General features: G+C 52.9%; 1 protein-coding gene across 4 annotated transcripts in view; it reads right to left on the minus strand.

Moving 5' to 3' along the window:
* The window catches only part of LOC144735690 (FERM, ARHGEF and pleckstrin domain-containing protein 1-like), a 79,570-nt gene that overhangs the window by 42,803 nt on the left and 19,241 nt on the right, over positions 1-17,526 (minus strand). Inside the window, exon 1 of one of the 4 annotated variants that reach the window (XM_078618169.1) lies at positions 1,808-1,945. The exons of the other annotated variants lie outside the window; for them this stretch is intronic. Coding sequence (XP_078474295.1) covers positions 1,808-1,855 — 48 coding nt within the window. The 5' untranslated portion in view covers positions 1,856-1,945. Of the gene's footprint in view, positions 1-1,807; positions 1,946-17,526 lie in introns of those variants that run through there. 4 annotated transcript variants of the gene reach the window in all.

Here is a 17,526-nt window from a genome sequence, read left to right on the forward strand (position 1 = left end):
CGTGTCAATCCACTGTTGTTCATCTGTCAACCACCTTTTCAAACATTGGCAGTTTTTCCCACAATGCAAAGTGCAAACTCCCAACGTCATTCAGCAATCTCTCTCGCACCTTTTCTCTCTCTTGATCTGTCCAAGCAGCATTACCCAAAACATCAGCCTACTACACACACACAGTGTCAATATCTCAATATACAACAGTGTTCGTGAAGAAACTGGCTTTTGTTTACTTGCCATTACGCAAGGGGCCTCGCTCCGCTCCTAAAAAGCCACCCGCGCGATATTTTCGAGGTGAGGTGATGAGTGTCGGGTTGCCCCAAGGCTCGGTGCTGGCAAGACGGGATGTTGGTGGTGGTGGCACACAAAGCTCTCTCTCTCTGTCGCGTGAGTCATCGCCGCCGCTTGCATTCGAACGCCCGCGGTCGGGGGAAGAGAAGACAACCCACCACCACCACTCACCCCCGACTATCCATCCACCGCGTGCCCAGCGCGCTGCCTGCCCGCGCGAGGGATGGAGTCAACAGAACCACGCTCAGTTTTCTCGGGGGGGGGATGTTGTGAACGACAGCGTTCTGCTTGTCAAGCCGTCAACCGTTTTCAGAATCGATGTACCGGTTCAGGAATGGCGTAACCGTTTCCGGCGGATTTTTTTTTTTTGCCACGAATTCACCGATTTCGTGAACGCGCCCCGTCGTTTCGGCTGCCGCACCGGGAGGCTGGTGTGAAATGGAAGGGGCGGCGATGTCTGGATTTTTGGCGACCATTCATCGAATCGCTGTGGCTACAGCCAACCGTTTCTCGCTTTAAAAGAAAAAAAACCCATCTGTACAATTCTGGTTCATCAGGTGAGAGCCCGAGAGACCGGCGAATGGGTGTCGTCTCATTTGCGAGAGAGGCCTGGACACACACAGAGCCGTGCTCCATTCATCAGTCGGCATCTCTGAACGTGCGGTCACAACCAAGCGCCCACTTACCTTTGTTTTACACGCTGTGATTTAACTCACTCTGTTGTTGTTATTCCACGCTTTCTATGAACTCACTCTGTCTGTTGCTGTCGTTGTATCCTCAAATCTTGTAACTCAATTTTAACCAACTTCCCAATGTGGTATCGACTGCAAACTTGGTATACTTGTGTCATACTGATGACAATACTATATTCTATCATTAAAAAAAAATTCAAACAATATTTTTTATATGTTATGTTTCGGCTTGGGTCTAATTGTCCACGCTCAACTCACGTTTGCTTTAATTGGCCACGGTCCCTTACGTTATGGCAAGCTTCGGGGCCACTTCCTGGAGTCGTGGAGTTCTGCCATTACTAGTACGGTACATTTCATTAAAGCGTGTTTTTAAAAAAGTATTTTTAAATATTACTTATTTTGCTCCAACCGTTTGTTTTCAATGCGGTCACCGGCGAGAGAGGCAAATGACAACTCCTGAACATCACGACGCGAATTGGCCCCACCACCACCAGTAACACTCCATCCAGTGCGCGGCTAAACGCACAGCCCCTGTTTTGTCAAACTCACTTCTGGATCAGAGGGATTCCATGCCGTGTGTGGACGTTATTTGGTCTATTGCCTATTTATGTTATCACATCGTGAATGCCGAGTACAGGGCCCGAAATCCCCAAAGACCAAGTGTCCAGCAACAAACAGCACTCTTGAAGGTGCCATAGATGAAATACTTTTCTTAAAGCGCCATTATGATAATAATTTGGCGGATGGGAGGGTAGAAGAGACGACGCCAGGATGGAATTCCAAAGCGGAGCAGTGCGAGAGAGAATAAGTGTTGCGACCCGATATCTTACCACGGCTTGGTGAAGGTGGGTAGCGTAGACATTGGAGGACAGTACCATACAACTCCTGCAGTGCACTCTGCTAACAACGTAGCCCACATCCCTACACGTATCCGCCACACCGGCAGGTGAACGCACATGACGAGATAAGTCGGATTCCGGAGTTGATTTAGGTTATTAACCAAACGTAGTCAGAGTGAATTTCAATTAATTACAAATATATTAGAATATATTCAATTCCAAAGCCCGGCTCCTTCAATCAGCGCGCACACTGATTCGATTAGAAGCACATGCAGCAGTCGCACCCATTAGTCTGCACCGTGTGTGTGTGTGCGCACTGATCAACAACGATGTTGTGCTGATCAGTGCGAACACGTAAATATTAAAACACAAATGTTTTAACTTGCATAGTAAATTAATTATATCTTTCATTTACTATCGAGCCAGATAATACGAAAAATCGCTAACCTTAAACACCCAGTCGATCACAACAATTGAAGGCGGTATAGTACTAAATTATTAGAGCAAGTGTAGAATCACTGATTCGGAATTGAGAACTTGAAAGCATTTAGCGCGGGGCCCTTGAAAGTGCGGGGCCCGTAGCTCCTACATATGTGTAGCTCCTACATATGTAGTAGGTACGGGCAGCTACATATGTAGCTACTTGTGCTACTGGGATAATCTGGCACTAGTGCTGATGCCCACCCACTGCAGCCGAGAGGAAAACGAGAACGACTGTACCGGGGTTGAGATGCACTTTTTGGACATCGCTATAGATTTTTTTTTCAAGTGGAGGGGGAAGCGAGGGGGTTAAAACCACATCTTTGTGATGAGCCGTCACGCGAGATCGCTGTTCACTCACAGCACTTGCCTCAGCAATCTGTCGAGGCTATAAGGGGGGTCTTTGTCTTTTTGTTGCGCCTGTGGGTGCAGAGGGAGCGCTACTGCAGTGGTTCACGCACCGCGCATTGAACTCGGCGACCCGGGTTTGATTTCTGCTGGCAGGCAACAACTACCTGAACCGGTCGTGGGCCTCACCTAGGTCGACTCAACCTTAAATAAATATCTGGTGCGATGGGTAAGCAAGGGTTTGTACCTTGGTCAAACAGAAACTTGTTAATATATTCCATGTACTGGAGAGACAAAGGCGACCGGGCGTGGTTCTCACCCCACCACCCCCATGGTGAGATATGCCTGCCGCAATAGGCGCTCGCTAACCGCACTCGCCCCGGCAGCCTCCTTGGGCCAAAACAGGGGATATCTTAGTCCTGTTGTGTGCGTGAGAGTGAGTGACCGACTCAACGTCACCCAAGCGCGTTTCGACTTTGTAAACCGCAGTTATTTTTACGTATTTAATTGCGACCAGGCAAAGGCCCCGCTGCGCTACGCGGCAGCTCTTTTGCCAGTTAGCGTCCCGGCCCCATCGCAATCGACAGCTCGACGCGAGTGGCTCATCGCCGTCGTGCGGACGTCTCCGGACGCAGCCCGCTCCTCCAAGACGCGTCCATGTCGACCCCGCAGCGATCAGCGCGTGCGGTGTGCGAGCAAACGGTCGGGCAACCGTAACGGCGAGTGGGTGTGCCACCCCCTGCCACAAACCCCCTGGCCACCCCCTGCCACCCCCTGCCACCACCCCCTGCCACCCCCTGCCACCACCCCCTGCCACCCCCTGCCACCACCCCCTTCCACCCTCTGCCACCACCCCCTGCCACCCCCTGCCACCACCCCCTCGCCCCCAGGGGATTCCATGGACAAGGAGGCGGCAAGGCGCTTAGCGAGCAGCTGCCCCCCCTGCCCCAGCTGCCCCCCTGCCCCCCCACAAGTGCCGGGCCCCCACGTGGTGGGGGTGTCGTACGGGGCCCGCGCGCTCAGCTGCCGTGCAGGAGGCGAGAGACGAGAATGGGAACGTGGCGCGGAGCGGGAGATCCCGGGAGGGATGGGATCGCAGCTCAACCAATCACCCGCTCACTCAACAATTCACTCGGCCCCTCACTCACCCCGCTCACTCATTCACTCACTCAAGTATTCATCCACCCACCCGCTCACTTATCCACCCACCCGCTCACTCGCTCACCCACTCACCCACTTACCCACTCACATATCAATCCACCCACCCGCTCACTCATCCACCCACCCACTCACTCGCTCGCTCACCCACTCACGTATCAATCCACCCACCCGCTCACTCATCCACCCACCCGCTCACTCATCCACCCACCCGCTCACTCATCCACCCACCCGCTCGCTCACCCACTCACGTATCAATCCACTCACCCGCGCACTCGCCTACACACTCACCCACCGATCAGCTCACCCGCTTCCTCACTCACGTATCCAATCGCCCACTCAACTCACTCAATCACTCACCCATCCAAAGAGTGACACGTGGATTCAAGCCAACACGCGCAAGCCACATCTAAAAACACATGCCTATGAACTCAGAACGCACGCATGGGTGCCCTTAACAGTAAATTGATTCTTACGGTCTCTTGATAACACACACACACGAGTGAGTTTGCGTGACGACCTTGCTGAACCTGTTCGGAGTTTGACCTAATGACCCGCGGCCGATCAGCTGAGCCGTGGCGTGCGATTGGTAGATGGGGAGGGAGGGCGGATGATTTTGGGATGCTTTGGTCAGGAGAGGGGCGAAGATGGGGGGGGGGAGAGGACAAATGATGGTAGGCGAGGAGGTGAGGTGAGCCTGGGGGGGGGGGCGGACAGGGGGCGCGTGTGGAAGAGGCTGGCGGATTCGTGGGTGAGGGGACGCAGTCGAAAGTTCCCGTAACTCGAAGCAGATGCGTGGCGCAGCGGGGTGAGATAAATAAATAAACCGGGAATAACCGCCACGTGTGTGCGACCGTGTGTGTGTGCGTGCGACTGTGTGCGTGCGACTGTGCGCGTGAGTGACAGTGTGTGTGTGTGTTTGAGTGACCGTGTGTGTGAGTGTGTGAGCGTGTGAGTGTGTGTGTGTGAGAGTGTGAGAGTGTGTGTGTGAGCGTGTGAGTGTGAGCGTGTGAGTGACCGTGTGAGTGTGTGAGTGAGCGTGTGTGAGTGACCGTGTGAGTATGTGTGACCGTGAGTGCGTGTGAGTGACCGTGAGTGCATGTGAGAGTGACCGTGAGTGTGTGTGAGTGACCGTGTGAGTGTGCGACTGTGCGTGTGAGTGACCGTGTGTGTGTGTGTGAGTGACCGTGTGTGTGTGCGACTGTGTGTGTGAGTGACCGTGTGAGTATGTGTGACCGTGAGTGCGTGTGAGTGACCGTGTGTAGTGTGTGAGAGTGACAGCAAGTTGGCACAGTAGGGGGCACAGGTGGTGCATCAGCCAGTCATCTCGGTCATCTCGGTCAGTCGACCCGTGGCACCTGGGTCTGCCCCGTGACCTCCTGCCAGCGGGCGTTCGACACTTCACGTGGCCTCAGGGTGCACATGGCCTGGCACAAGCGTCGTGGTGACGTCACCGCCACTTAGTGGCGAATGGCGGTTGTTGTTGTTGTTGTTGTGTGTGTGTGCGACTGCATGCGAGTGACCGTGGCGATGGGCGGCCGCTCGGGAGCCACTGCAGCGACCAACGCGAGAAGCGACCCGACGCAGCAGGGGGACTTCGCTCGTGACGGCTCAATCATCGGGCCGCGTGCGGCGGGCGGGCGAGCGGCACCTCAGGGCGGAGCGACGTCAAGTTCGACGATGGTCTTCCCGAAGACCAGGAGGACCGCCAATGCATTTTTTCGGGAACTGTGGATGGTGTCGTTGCGTGATGTACAATGTGTTGTGCGTTGTTCTAGTCAGGCACGAGTGTGACACGTGTGGGTCTCATCACCACCTTGAGACCGTCACCAAGAATTTTGCAGGGCTGGGTTGGTTGATCTCAGATGCGCTTCTGTGGCCATCTGGAACGCTCTTCCTTCCGACATTCGTAAGCCACTGGAGCTATGCACTTCTAAATCATCGAGATTGAAAACTCATTCCTTGAGAACGATTTGCTGTGTTTAGTCTGCTCTCCTTCCCCCGCTCCTGCGATTAGCGCGGTTGGCTACGTACGGTGCGAGAGAAGTTCAACGTGCACACATACATCTCGCAGACACGATCACGTGTGTGCGTGTGTGTGTGCGCCAGTCGCCGAGCTGCAGGGCCGAGGTATGGCCGGTGGAATGCAGTACGGCAAGTAGGACTGCCAGTTTCATTGAATCCCCCGTGTCGCCTGCAAGGTTACTGGGTTTCGGTTGGATGTCTCTTCTTGCGGGGACCCTGCCACACAACTCCACGCCCAAGTCACGCACCACGCCAGCCTCGGCTAGGCGCTCGCGGACAGCAGCACTTGCCCAGGCATGTCTGCAGGGCTTAACGGAGGGGGCTGAACGCTTCCGGAGCCCTTTGCAAGCTGCCAGGGCTTGAAATCAAGAATGATGAATACATACTCTTTGGCTCTTTCGATAGCAACACAAGCCATCGTCTACAGAAGACGATGGCTTGTGTTGCTATCGAAACGTCGGGATTTATTTTATTTTATTTTTCTACCTACGTGACCTTACCGAAAGAACCAACGAGTATGGATTCCTGCAGTCACGAAAGCTTCAAATCAAGAATGATGAATACACATTTGGAATTTGTCCCATTCTGATTGCGCGTGGGCGTCACGAAGGCGCTCGCTGTGTACCGCAGACCGAGCACGGTCTGCGGTAGTTCCACGTGGCTTTACCAACCGCGTAATTTGTCAATAAAAAAAATGTGAACCGTAACATTGGCACACAATGGTCGACTCTTTAAAACAACGTCACGGGATCTATTAACGTCCCACTGTGAATTGAGACGCGCCGTATTGTACGGTCGCGACGCGCACACGCCGCGGTATTCGCCGAGGCCTGCCGCTGGCCTGGGACCGCAAACCTTCCCACAACGACAAAGCCGCAAAAACCAAAGTCGCGAAAGCGCTGCTGCCATCCGGCCGCTGACGCCGGAAACTCGGAACCTCAAAACCCAAGCGCTGCCACAAACATCCCCAGCGCCGGGGGATGCGGTCAGCCACCCCCACCCCTCCCGCCACCCCGGTCAAATACGAGTCGGCCTCAGTGCCGGATTATCCCAGTAGCACAAGTAGTTACATATGCTACGGGCCCCGCACTTTCAAGGGCCCCGCGCTAAATGCTTTCAAGCTATCAATTCCGGTTCAGTGATTATGCACTTGCTCTGTAACTATAGTACTATACCGCCTTCAACTTTTATGAACGACTGGGTGTTTAAGGTTAGCGATTTGTCGTATTATCTGCCTGTATAGCCAATTAAAAAATACAATTACTTTACTATGCAAGTTAAACATTTGTGTTTTGATTTATGCGGTTTTTTTTTATCTAGGGCCCCTTCATAACATGTGCTACAGGCCCCGCACTAGCTTCGTCTGGCACTGGTCGGCCCACGTTATTTTAACGACCACGCGGTTCGCTCCAACCGACGGGCGTACCGAGCCGGTGCGCCGTGTGGACGCTGGAGTTTTCGGGCCTCCTCTGTCCGTTGCTCGATTTGCGCTGCACTGGGCATCGTCAACACCCCCCCCCTTCCCCCTCTGCGTGATCGGTAGAGAAGTTTCTCTCTGTACGACGCCTCCCATCCCCACCGCTCACCGCACCTCCCCCCCCCCAACACCAATTGCCGCAGAGTCGAGGAGCCAACAAGGAGCGGGTCTTCCCCACGCAGCTGTCGGTGCCGGCACGGCGAGCATTGAACGCGCGCCGCACATGGGAACACTTGACCCCTGGGTTTTGAACCCAGCGAGCCTGCGGAGACTTCGAGTCTCATCGTCGGCGCGCTGCAATCTTGAGGCTCAAATTGACCGCCCATCGGTGGGGGGGGTGGGGGGGGCTCAATCTCAGGGCCTCGCTCACGAACACCCCAATACCAACCACCTCCGCCTCCTCCCTGCAGAGCGGGCGATCGAGCGACAGGAGCGCCCGCCTGGCCCACGCGGATAAATAAAATCGGCCGGCTGCCCAGAACCACAACGGTGTGAATGTCCACCCCCACGTCCCCACGTCGTCCACCCCCCTTCCGAGGCGTGACAGCCAAACGAGGCCACGCGACGGCCTCCCTCCCTCCCCGGCCACGGAGCGAGCGCGGGTCGATGGTCGATGCCCCCGGGGAGCGGCCGCGGCACTGCCAACGCGACGAGGCTCAACTAAATCAGACGGCGCTTCAACTCGACGTGCCCCGGCGCAGCGGTGTCGCGCCACGACCGTCAAGGAGTCGGGGAGATAATTCAATTAAGGTAATGAAAATACACATGTATACAAGCAAAGGTGCAGGCCCTGCGATTGATTGCTCGTGCGACTGCTGCCAGAAGGGGCCTCCAGAGGAAGGCGTTCTGCAGAACCTCTCCCAGGGGTGACTTTGGCCTCCTCTTCCACGCTGGCCAATCGAAGGGGTGGGAAGTAGCCACGCTTTACCCCACTGCACGCGGCGACCTGTGGTACAGACTCCACTCAATGCCGAGCGGTGCTCTCGAAGACGTCGCCGGGCAACCCAGCGCTGCCTCCGTCGTCACGGCGACTGCCCGCGTGCGATGCCAAGGAATCCCAAACGTACGCACGTTGAACTTTTTTCGCACCGTACGTAGCCAACCGTTCTAATGCGGCGGGAAGAGCTACAAAACTAAACACAAAAAGCGTGCGGCAGCTTCTTTACGCTGAAAATGAGGTTTCACTGGATCCTATCTGAAGGTTACTTGACAAACATATACAAATATACATTTCAAGAAGATGCGCGTTTCCGCTCTGTCTGTGAGCAGTATTAGTTTTGTTTAAAGACGTAACATTTGTATCCTTTGTCTTTATTTTTCCACGACCTGCCACTTCCATCAACGGCACTTGCTGGGACGTGAGAGTGGAATGGAAGCCCCGCTAACTGCCACAGACTGCGGTGATGATAAAACGGGTATCGATCCACACCCCGCGATCCCTGGCTAGGATTCAATCAATTGTCACAGTCTGGGGGATCACAATTCGACTCAACAATTAATTACTTTCCCGTCTTGTTTGAAGTGTCTCGCGTTGCACCGTTTCATCTGCACTGTCTGAATTGTCCTCATTTGTACAAGACTATTTCCTATTATTAGAACTAATTTAACACCGGACGCAGGAATTACTGTACTTATGAACGAGTTTGTAAGTCCAACTTTACTCCTGTCGATTCCAAACACGTTGTAAGGTGTGTAGACTAAACACGGGGAATGGTCATTAAAAGTCGTATAATCTCCTGTAGATGTAGATGCCACTGGTTCGTCATGTTCTGCAGATGTAGGGGGTGGGGGGAGGTCTAACCGACTTAATGAGGAAAATCTTGGGGATGCGGCGGAGAGAGGGGGGAGGGAGAAGCGGGGGGGAGGGATGACCCTAAATGAGGTGTCATTTTTAAATTTCACAAATTTGGGCGCGCGATGCCGCTCACACGATGGGCCCTAACCCTTGTGAATGACACCATGACATCTTCAACGTTCGCTGCGAAGCAGGCTAGCGCGTCGTCGTTGCGTTACGGTTTAACGCACGCGCAGTATTCACGAGGGCGCAGTATTCAGGGATCACGAGGGCAGCCCGAACGCGGTGTTCAGGGTGCACGATGGCGCAGCATTCACCAGAGCGCAGTAGTTCATGCACGCGCAGTATTCACCAGGGCAGGCAGATGGATTCAAACTGCAATCCCCTGCGAAAGAAGTGGCTAACGCGCTTCCGCCGGACCACAATGTCACCGCCAAACTCAACAAACTGTTGTGATTTGGGATCGCGATTCAATTCAAGAATCAATTGTTTTCTTGTATTGGTCCGTAACGTCGTGTGTGTACTGGTATTTTGTGGTTTGTCCTGCCTCCGTTCACACCGATGGCCTAAATGTAATAGTACCATATCACTTGATTATATTTTGCATGAATCGTGAATAATTGATGCCTACAAGATCCTGGATTTAATTCCCGACTCAGGTGTCTTTCTGCATTGAGTTTGTGTGTTCTCGCCCCTTGTTCTGCATGTGTCCAAGTTCTTCAACCATAGCTAAAAATAAATGTGACTGGTAATTGGTCAATCATCCCAAAATAAGCAGGACCCTCTTAAAAAAATTGTCTGCAGACTAAGTGCTGCTTTCCAGGGTAAATCATGAGTAATTATGATTACATGGCATATATCCGTGCATGCATCTCAAGCATAAGAATCAATTTGAATCGAATAATTGATGCATCGTTCACGTCTAGTTCGTGCCATCTCGTTTGAGCCTCACGGTGGCGAGATGTTATCTCCCTCGCCAGTATACAGGAGGTCGTGGTTTTGATCATGACCCTGACGCCTGCTGTATATTTTGAGTTTGCATGGATTTTTCTCTGGGTCATCCGGTTTGTCGTTCCACACTTAGAAACATGCATTTGGAGTAGTTGGCTGCTGCTTTGAATTTCTGCATGATAAGCCACTTCGTTGAGCTATCATTTGTGGCCAGGTCACTTTTGAAAAATATCTATATAGCTCAGTGGGCCTTACCTGGTAAAATAAAACAGTTTTTAAAAAATAAAAAAAGATTCGTTTATTTGTACTCTCTTCTCTGTTTTGTCTGTAGTGTCCATTTCATATGCACCGTTCACTCTGACCGTTGCATATTAAATGACACATTTGCATGAAGTGCGCGTGAATAATCTCCGCATGCGCAATTCGACCGATGCTTCGCGAGAGTTTACAGTCGACGTATTTGCACACACGAGTCATCCCGTGCGTTTTTTTGACAAAAGGTCCTCAAACTCTCCTCTCCCAGCCGGCTGGATGACAACAGATCGATGCAGCACGAGTTTCTGTTGCTCCGAGTGCCCGGCCGACTTTATCACGGCAGGCGCGGCGATGCAATTCACCCGAAAAAAAAAAATACCAGAGGCTTTTCCAACGGCTCTCGTAAACAACTGCCGGCGGAATAACACGACGGATGTATTTATATATCGCCTGCCGACGATCCCTGGGCATTGTGGAGCGAGCGCAGAGTTGCTATTTATGGCAAAGTCGGGTGGTTATACTCTCTCTCACTCACGGATATTTCCCGCTCGAACGAGCATTGAGGCGGTGCTCATCTTCCGTTTACAGCCCTAGTCCAGTGGTGGAAATTCCACATTCCTCTGATGGGGGAGAGTTTATACATATCGGGAAACCACTTGACTTCCCTACAAAGCGGTTACTCGTTTTATCAACCCCGGAGGAGATGATGGGATGAACTCACAAACTGCCTATAGCGAGTCGCCCTGCGAAGCCACACGTTGCCGGCGATGCCTGGTTACGTTGACGCTCGTCCAAGGAGCACGCTGTGTGATACAACCAAATGCAACTGGGAGGCATCAATCTCAAAGGAAGCCCCCAGGCCGACGGCAGTTAACCTTATTTATGTTTAGAGGGTGAACAAATCCCCTTTACCCACGTCACCAACCACTTAGCAGCGCCCGTGCCGGCACTGCCGCAGGTGTCACTGCTGCTGCCGCCACCGCCGCTTCTGTGATGATTATTATTACTGGAAAGGGAGAGAACGCAACGTGTATATCGTTTATTGTTAAATTTGAATCACAGTTATTATGATTACTGTTGTTACATTGTTTTGTAGCTTTATTTTGGTGATTTCGAAAACACATGGTTAAGCCATGTTTCTTGCGGAAGTGCGGAGTTGGCCTGATAACTTTAATCTAAATTGTCTTGTGGTTGTTATTGTTTGACTTGCATCACACTGGGATTTTTGCACACAGCGTTGTAATACGGTGTTTTTTTTCTGGAAGATTTGCCGGTTTATCCAGGATGTTTCTGTTGCGCGTCGTCGCTTTAAGATGTTCTTTGTTCATGTTTTGTTTGTTGCGGTTGCACCCGACTCAAGAGCCGCATGGCTCATAATAAATGAAACTTGAAAACGTGAAACTTGTGTATTTACAACACTTGGCAATTCATCTCGCCGAGGGTTGAATGCCGAATGCTCGAGCCGCTACGGAATCGATAACGGAGAAAGCGAGGTTGCGGCAACCGCGGCTTTAAGAGTTCATGATGAAAGTGATCGATTTACGGGGGGGGGGGCAGGGGGGCGGCACAAGCGTCACGGTCTCGCATCGCGGCGCTGCTGGCGGCGGTGGCGCCGACGACACCACCGGAGGCGCGCCCCTGTGGGTGTCTGGCGGAGGAGCTCCGGACCCGCTGCGCCGGCGAAGGATCGTTGTAGAGACGGCTCAATCGCGGACTTGGCCCCAAATCATCGCGACGGCTTCAACCTCGACCGCACCGCCACTGCCGCACGCCGTACGCTCGCTCTCGAGGAGAGAGAACGACTCGGGTGGCGGCGAGAAAGAAACCACGGACGAGCGAGACGGGCTGCGGCCACGGTTGGAGAGCCGTTGCCGAATCCCAACCGAACCCAAGCTCTGTGGTCCTTCTGTAGAGTAAGGTGATGAGTGTTTACATGTGGGATGAAGCCCGGGGCACTCGGAGAAAACTGCACGCGTATATAAATGAGATGACACGGGTGGATAACAGTGGAGCGTTTGGCATCATTAGGCATCGGTGTTGGTGGTGAAACGGAAAAGAGCAGGAATTTGGTTGAGAAAGAGGGCCTCCCAAAACTGTCACTGCCTGGACGTTTCGGGCAATGGCCCTTTTTCATCTTGTGATTCTAGGTTTTTGTTGTTCGTGCTTGTGCCCCGCCGCCAATGCAGTATCGCAATATGGACTGGCTCTCAGCAATACCGGAACGTGGCGCTTACGCCAACGCCTCCCAGCGGCTGTGCCCACGGCCAGCTTTGTACCAAACAGTCTCGGTGTTTGTGCGGTCATCGGTGGACGTATGAACCAACGCTCTGTAGACCCGTTCACCGCCCAAAAGGTGCGGCAGGATGAGGCGGGGTAACTAACCCTCGTCAACAAAAAATAAACATCAACAAAACGGCGAATGATTCACGGCCCAATTGGCCACCCAGTATGGCCACCCGCTGAAGGTGGTCCTTGTTCATGGCTCCAACGCCAACGGTCAGCCCTTGCGCAACATTCCAAGTGCACCGCGGATTACGCTCCCAACACGGGAGTGACATGACGAGGTCCCCGCCAAAGTGTTAGGGGTGCCGCGGTGGCGAGATGTTAACTACCTCGCCTGGTCTACAGGAGGTCGTGGGTCCGATCCCGACCATGACGCCTTGTTTATGTGGAGTTTGCGTGTTCTCCCCTACGGTGGTTGTGTGGATTTTTCTCCGGGTCCTCCGGTTTTTCCCTCCACGTTAAGGATCAACATCACGCGTTTTAAGAGTATTTGGCTGCTATGCATTTCCACATGATAAGCCACTCTGTTGAGCTATCAACTTGTGGCAAGGTCGCTTCTGAAAAAAGAGCTGAATAGCTCAGTGGGCCTTACCTGGTAAAATAAAATAAAAATAGTAAAAAGAGCGTATAGGCCACGGGAGTTATTTTACCACATTTCAGGGGGTCACAGCTGAGCTGGCACCGCGAAGATCCTGGTGTTCCATTTTGCATTTTAGCCGCCCCCGTGTAAAGCGGTGTAGAATGTGTAGTGAGTTAAAGGTCTCAGAGTGAACGTGAAAAATACAAATTAAATTAATATTTTTCACTTCACTTTGCAAAAGATTCCAGCTATAAAAAAAATCGAACTGCCATACAATGGACATCACCATAACAAGGCTTTTCATATCGCTACAAAAGGTCACTTGAAGAAAGAATCTCAGAAGCAGTTCTGCGCTATCTGCTTCCGCGGGCCGTTCCTCCAACACTGTGTGAAGCGCCACTCTGCAAGAGTTCCGCATGGGAAACTTTTTCATCTCTAATGCCACGGCAATGCGAACAAAATTGGAACAAAATTGTAAAACACGGCAGAAAATAGACCCCGGGGCTGGCCAAGGACACGCGGGCGGGACGATGTCGCTCAGCTGGCCTGGGAACGCCTGGGAGTTTCCCAGAGTCTGTGTATAGTAGTGTATAGTGTAGTGTATAGTAGTGTATAGTGTAGTGTATAGTGTAGTAGTGTATAGTAGTTTATAGTGAAGTAGTGTATAGTAGTGTATAATGTAGTAGTGTATAGTCGTGTATAGTGTATTGTGTATTGTAGTGTATAGTGTAGTGTATAGTGTAGTGTATAGTGTAGTGTATAGTGTAGTAGTGTATAGTAGTGTAGTAGTGTATAGTGCAGTAGTGTATAGTGTACAGTAGTAGTGTATAGCAATGTAGTGCTAGAGTCTGTGTATAGTATAGTGTAGTGTATAGTGTAGTAGTGTATAGTGTAGTGTATAGTGTAGTAGTGTATAGTATAGTGTAGTGTATAGTGTAGTGTATAGTGTAGTAGTGTATAGCAATGTAGTGCTAGAGTCTGTGTATAGTGTAGTGTATAGTGTAGTAGTGTATAGTAGTGTAGTAGTGTATAGTGTAGTAGTGTATAGTGTACAGTAGTAGTGTATAGCAATGTAGTGCTAGAGTCTGTGTATAGTGTAGTGTATAGTGTTGTGTATAGTGTAGTCGTGTATAGTAGTGTAGAGCTAGAGTCCGTCGCCAGGGAAAGGGAGGTGTGGATCGCCACTACTCAACACGCTGCCACCGCGACCCTCACCAGGACAAGCGGACTGAGAAGCGAACGAACGAACGAACACATTTTAATTCGAACTCATGCCCCACGAGCCACCGCGGAGTGATTTCCAAAATTGTGAGACTCCTCGACGAGACGACGAAGCCGAGCGGCGCAACAACACGGACCGCTCGGGGATCATTCTCTGCCGAGCGAGCGAGACTCGGCCGCGAGCCTGAACGCAATCTCCCGCAAATGAGCACCGATTCACGTTCCATGCGCGAGCCGCGTGTGTGTCAGGCGTGGTGGGACGAATGTCGCGGGCCTGGCAATGACACCCAGCGTCGACATAAAACAGGGGGGTGGACCTGAACAGCTGGACGATCCACGGGCGGAAATCGCCGCGACGTTCACTCCCCCCGCGATCTCACGCGGGACGACAGCAAGCGTGGTTACGGAGATCGATGGCGCCGCACGAATCTCTAACAACAATCGCAGCGGCCCGCCAGTCGGCGGTTATCGCCCTGCGCCACCAACCCGGCAACCCGAGTTCGATTTCCGCTCACGGCCACCAACGCCGGTGACGATGCATCTGAACAGGTCCCGGGGCCTCCCCTAGGTCGACTCAGCCTCAAATGAGTACCCGGTGCGGAGTGTAGTGAACATCGCCACTGACGCGCACGGCGTAGGGCGAGGCGCTCATCCAGCAGTGGATCGACAAATCGGCGAGCTCAAGTCTGCACAGGCCGGCTGAGCCGTATACGAATCAACAAAGATGTGCGCTCCATACAGATTGTCAGGGCTACACGAGCGACACTGCAACAATAACGTCCTTTATGTACCTAGGAAAGAACCATCGAGTCTCAAGGTCTCTCTTTTCAGTAGGGCTTTGCCTTGGGATTCACAACACAATGTGGATTTTGTATAGCGTCAAAAAATTCACAACACAATGTGGATTTTGTATCGCGTCTAAAAATTCAACCGCACCCCATAACGACGCCGCACAGGAACAGCGGGACGTGTCTATTCCGCTTGGCGCAATGAGATAAGCGTATGCATGTCAAACTTCTTTTGCACCGTACGTAGCCAACCGTGCTAATCGGAGGTGCGGGGGAAAGACAACAAACTAAACACACACACACACGAAAGAAAGGCAAATGCAATTCCACATTACCCGTCTTGTTTGATTTTTTTGCCTGTGACGACCTTTGACCTCTCATTGGCAATGTTTGTTTCTAATTTTGCTTCTAATACGTCGATTAGCTCTCGCTCCCTTCCCTTCTTATTCACGTTTTCAACGAAGCAAAAACGCAGACGAGCAGAAGCAGGACGGGGCGATGGGTGACCACGTCTAGTGCCGACGAGCGGAGCAAGAGAAGCGCCTTGGTGTTGGAGTGCAGCACGAGAGGAGAAGCAGAGGAGAGAGGGAGAGAAGAGAGAGAGAGGAGAGAAAGAAGGAAGGAAAGTAGTGAAGGAGAGCACAGCGGGGTACGGCGAGCGAGCAAAGGGATCAACAAATCTCCCCAATTCGCCACAAACCCAGCGAAGGCCACAGCGAGGTGGTGGGGGGGTGGTGAGGGGGGGGGGGCTCTAGCAGCACTCCACTCCCACCCAGCTCCGGGTTGCCACCTCTGAGGGTCAAAGAAACCACGACATACCGCGGGGAGAAGAAGAATGTTTCACGATTCCGGCGTGACGGGGAAGAACCACACGCGGCGGATGCGTTTGTCGTCGAGCGGTGTGCCGTCGTTCATATTATTACCCAACCGATTAACAAAAAAAAAAGCGGGGACTCATCAATGCCCCACGAAGATTTCGCGCGACAGCAGCCGCGTCATTCGGACGGAGGACGTCCGGCCGGGCGGCTCGAGCGAGCGGCTCTCAATCTGAAGGTTACAGAGTTCACATTCAGATCCGGGAGGTGGTTGACTCGGCTCATCATGCCACCCTCCGGACAAACTCAATACCGATCTGTGGGGGGAAGTCAACAGTGGTTGACCTGTGGATAGACTCGGACCCCACCAGAGGGATGTGGAATTTCCAGCACCGGCTCGGGCGGGGGAGGGTGTTGACAGGGGATGACCACCACTCCAATTACTTTCGGGAAAACCAGGACGGTCGGCAAGATCTACCCAGCCCCATTAGGCTTCACCCTCTCTGGCAGCATAAGCGGCCTCCATGAGCTCGGAGTCTCTTAAGGACGGGGGCGCAGGGTGGGGGCACTTGGAGGCAGCGTGACCGCCCATCCCCCTCATCTCCCCGGCTCGCCGCCATCCCCACCCCCAGCAATCAGCATTCACTCGTGGGGCTCACAATCCGCACAGCGTCACAATCCACTGTACCGACGAGGGCTCTCTCCCGCTCACTCCGGCTCACTCTCTCACGCTCTCTCTCCCGCTCCCTCGAAATCTGGAGCTAAATCGAGAATTCATTATTTGTTTTGACTGTAACGTACAAGTATCGACAGGATGGTTTCCTGCTCAAAGGAGCGTTGAGACAGTGCTCGGCTCCTGATGACAGCCCTGAGACGGCGGTGGAAATTCCACGTTCACGTGGCGAAGGTCGGGCCTCCCCGCTGGACAACCGCTACGGCCTTCGCCACAAAGCGGTGCCAACTGGATCCACCTCGGAGGGATGATGGGCTGAGTCAACCCCCAACCAGGGATTGAACTCGCAACCTTCATTCAGATTGGGGCGAGCGCTGTTAGCGAGCACCTGTGAAGGCCGGCACGGCACACGTAGGGGGGAGTGGATGACCAATACCACGCCTTTGTCTCCCCAGTGGTGATGTTTACCCACCGCATCAGGTACTCGTTTCAGTACCTGGGAGAGGCCCAGGACGTGAAGTGGGAAATCTAACTCGACTCACCGGGTCAGAAGCGCAGTGCCGCTAACCGCTGCGCCACCGCTCCCCATCCAATGCACACGTGCACGTGACCCATTATCATTATCAAGCCAGGTAACAAAACTCTGTTGCATTGCTCCACTCCAGTGCGGTGAACTGCGTGTGAACTCAGGCGATTCGAACCAACAGTCGGTCGGGATGACAACGTGATGACCCAGAGGGTCGGTGCGGAGTGATGTAAGTGCATCTCACATGAGCGACATGAACAGTCAGTCGGAGCTCAAAGACACACCTCAACTCCTGTCATCCGTGGCCATACTACAAGCGGCGGGAACTCCTAGTG

This window comes from Lampetra planeri, chromosome 56 (assembly GCF_965212315.1).
Source record: "Lampetra planeri chromosome 56, kcLamPlan1.2.h2, whole genome shotgun sequence".
NCBI classification, from domain to species: Eukaryota; Metazoa; Chordata; class Hyperoartia; order Petromyzontiformes; family Petromyzontidae; genus Lampetra; species Lampetra planeri.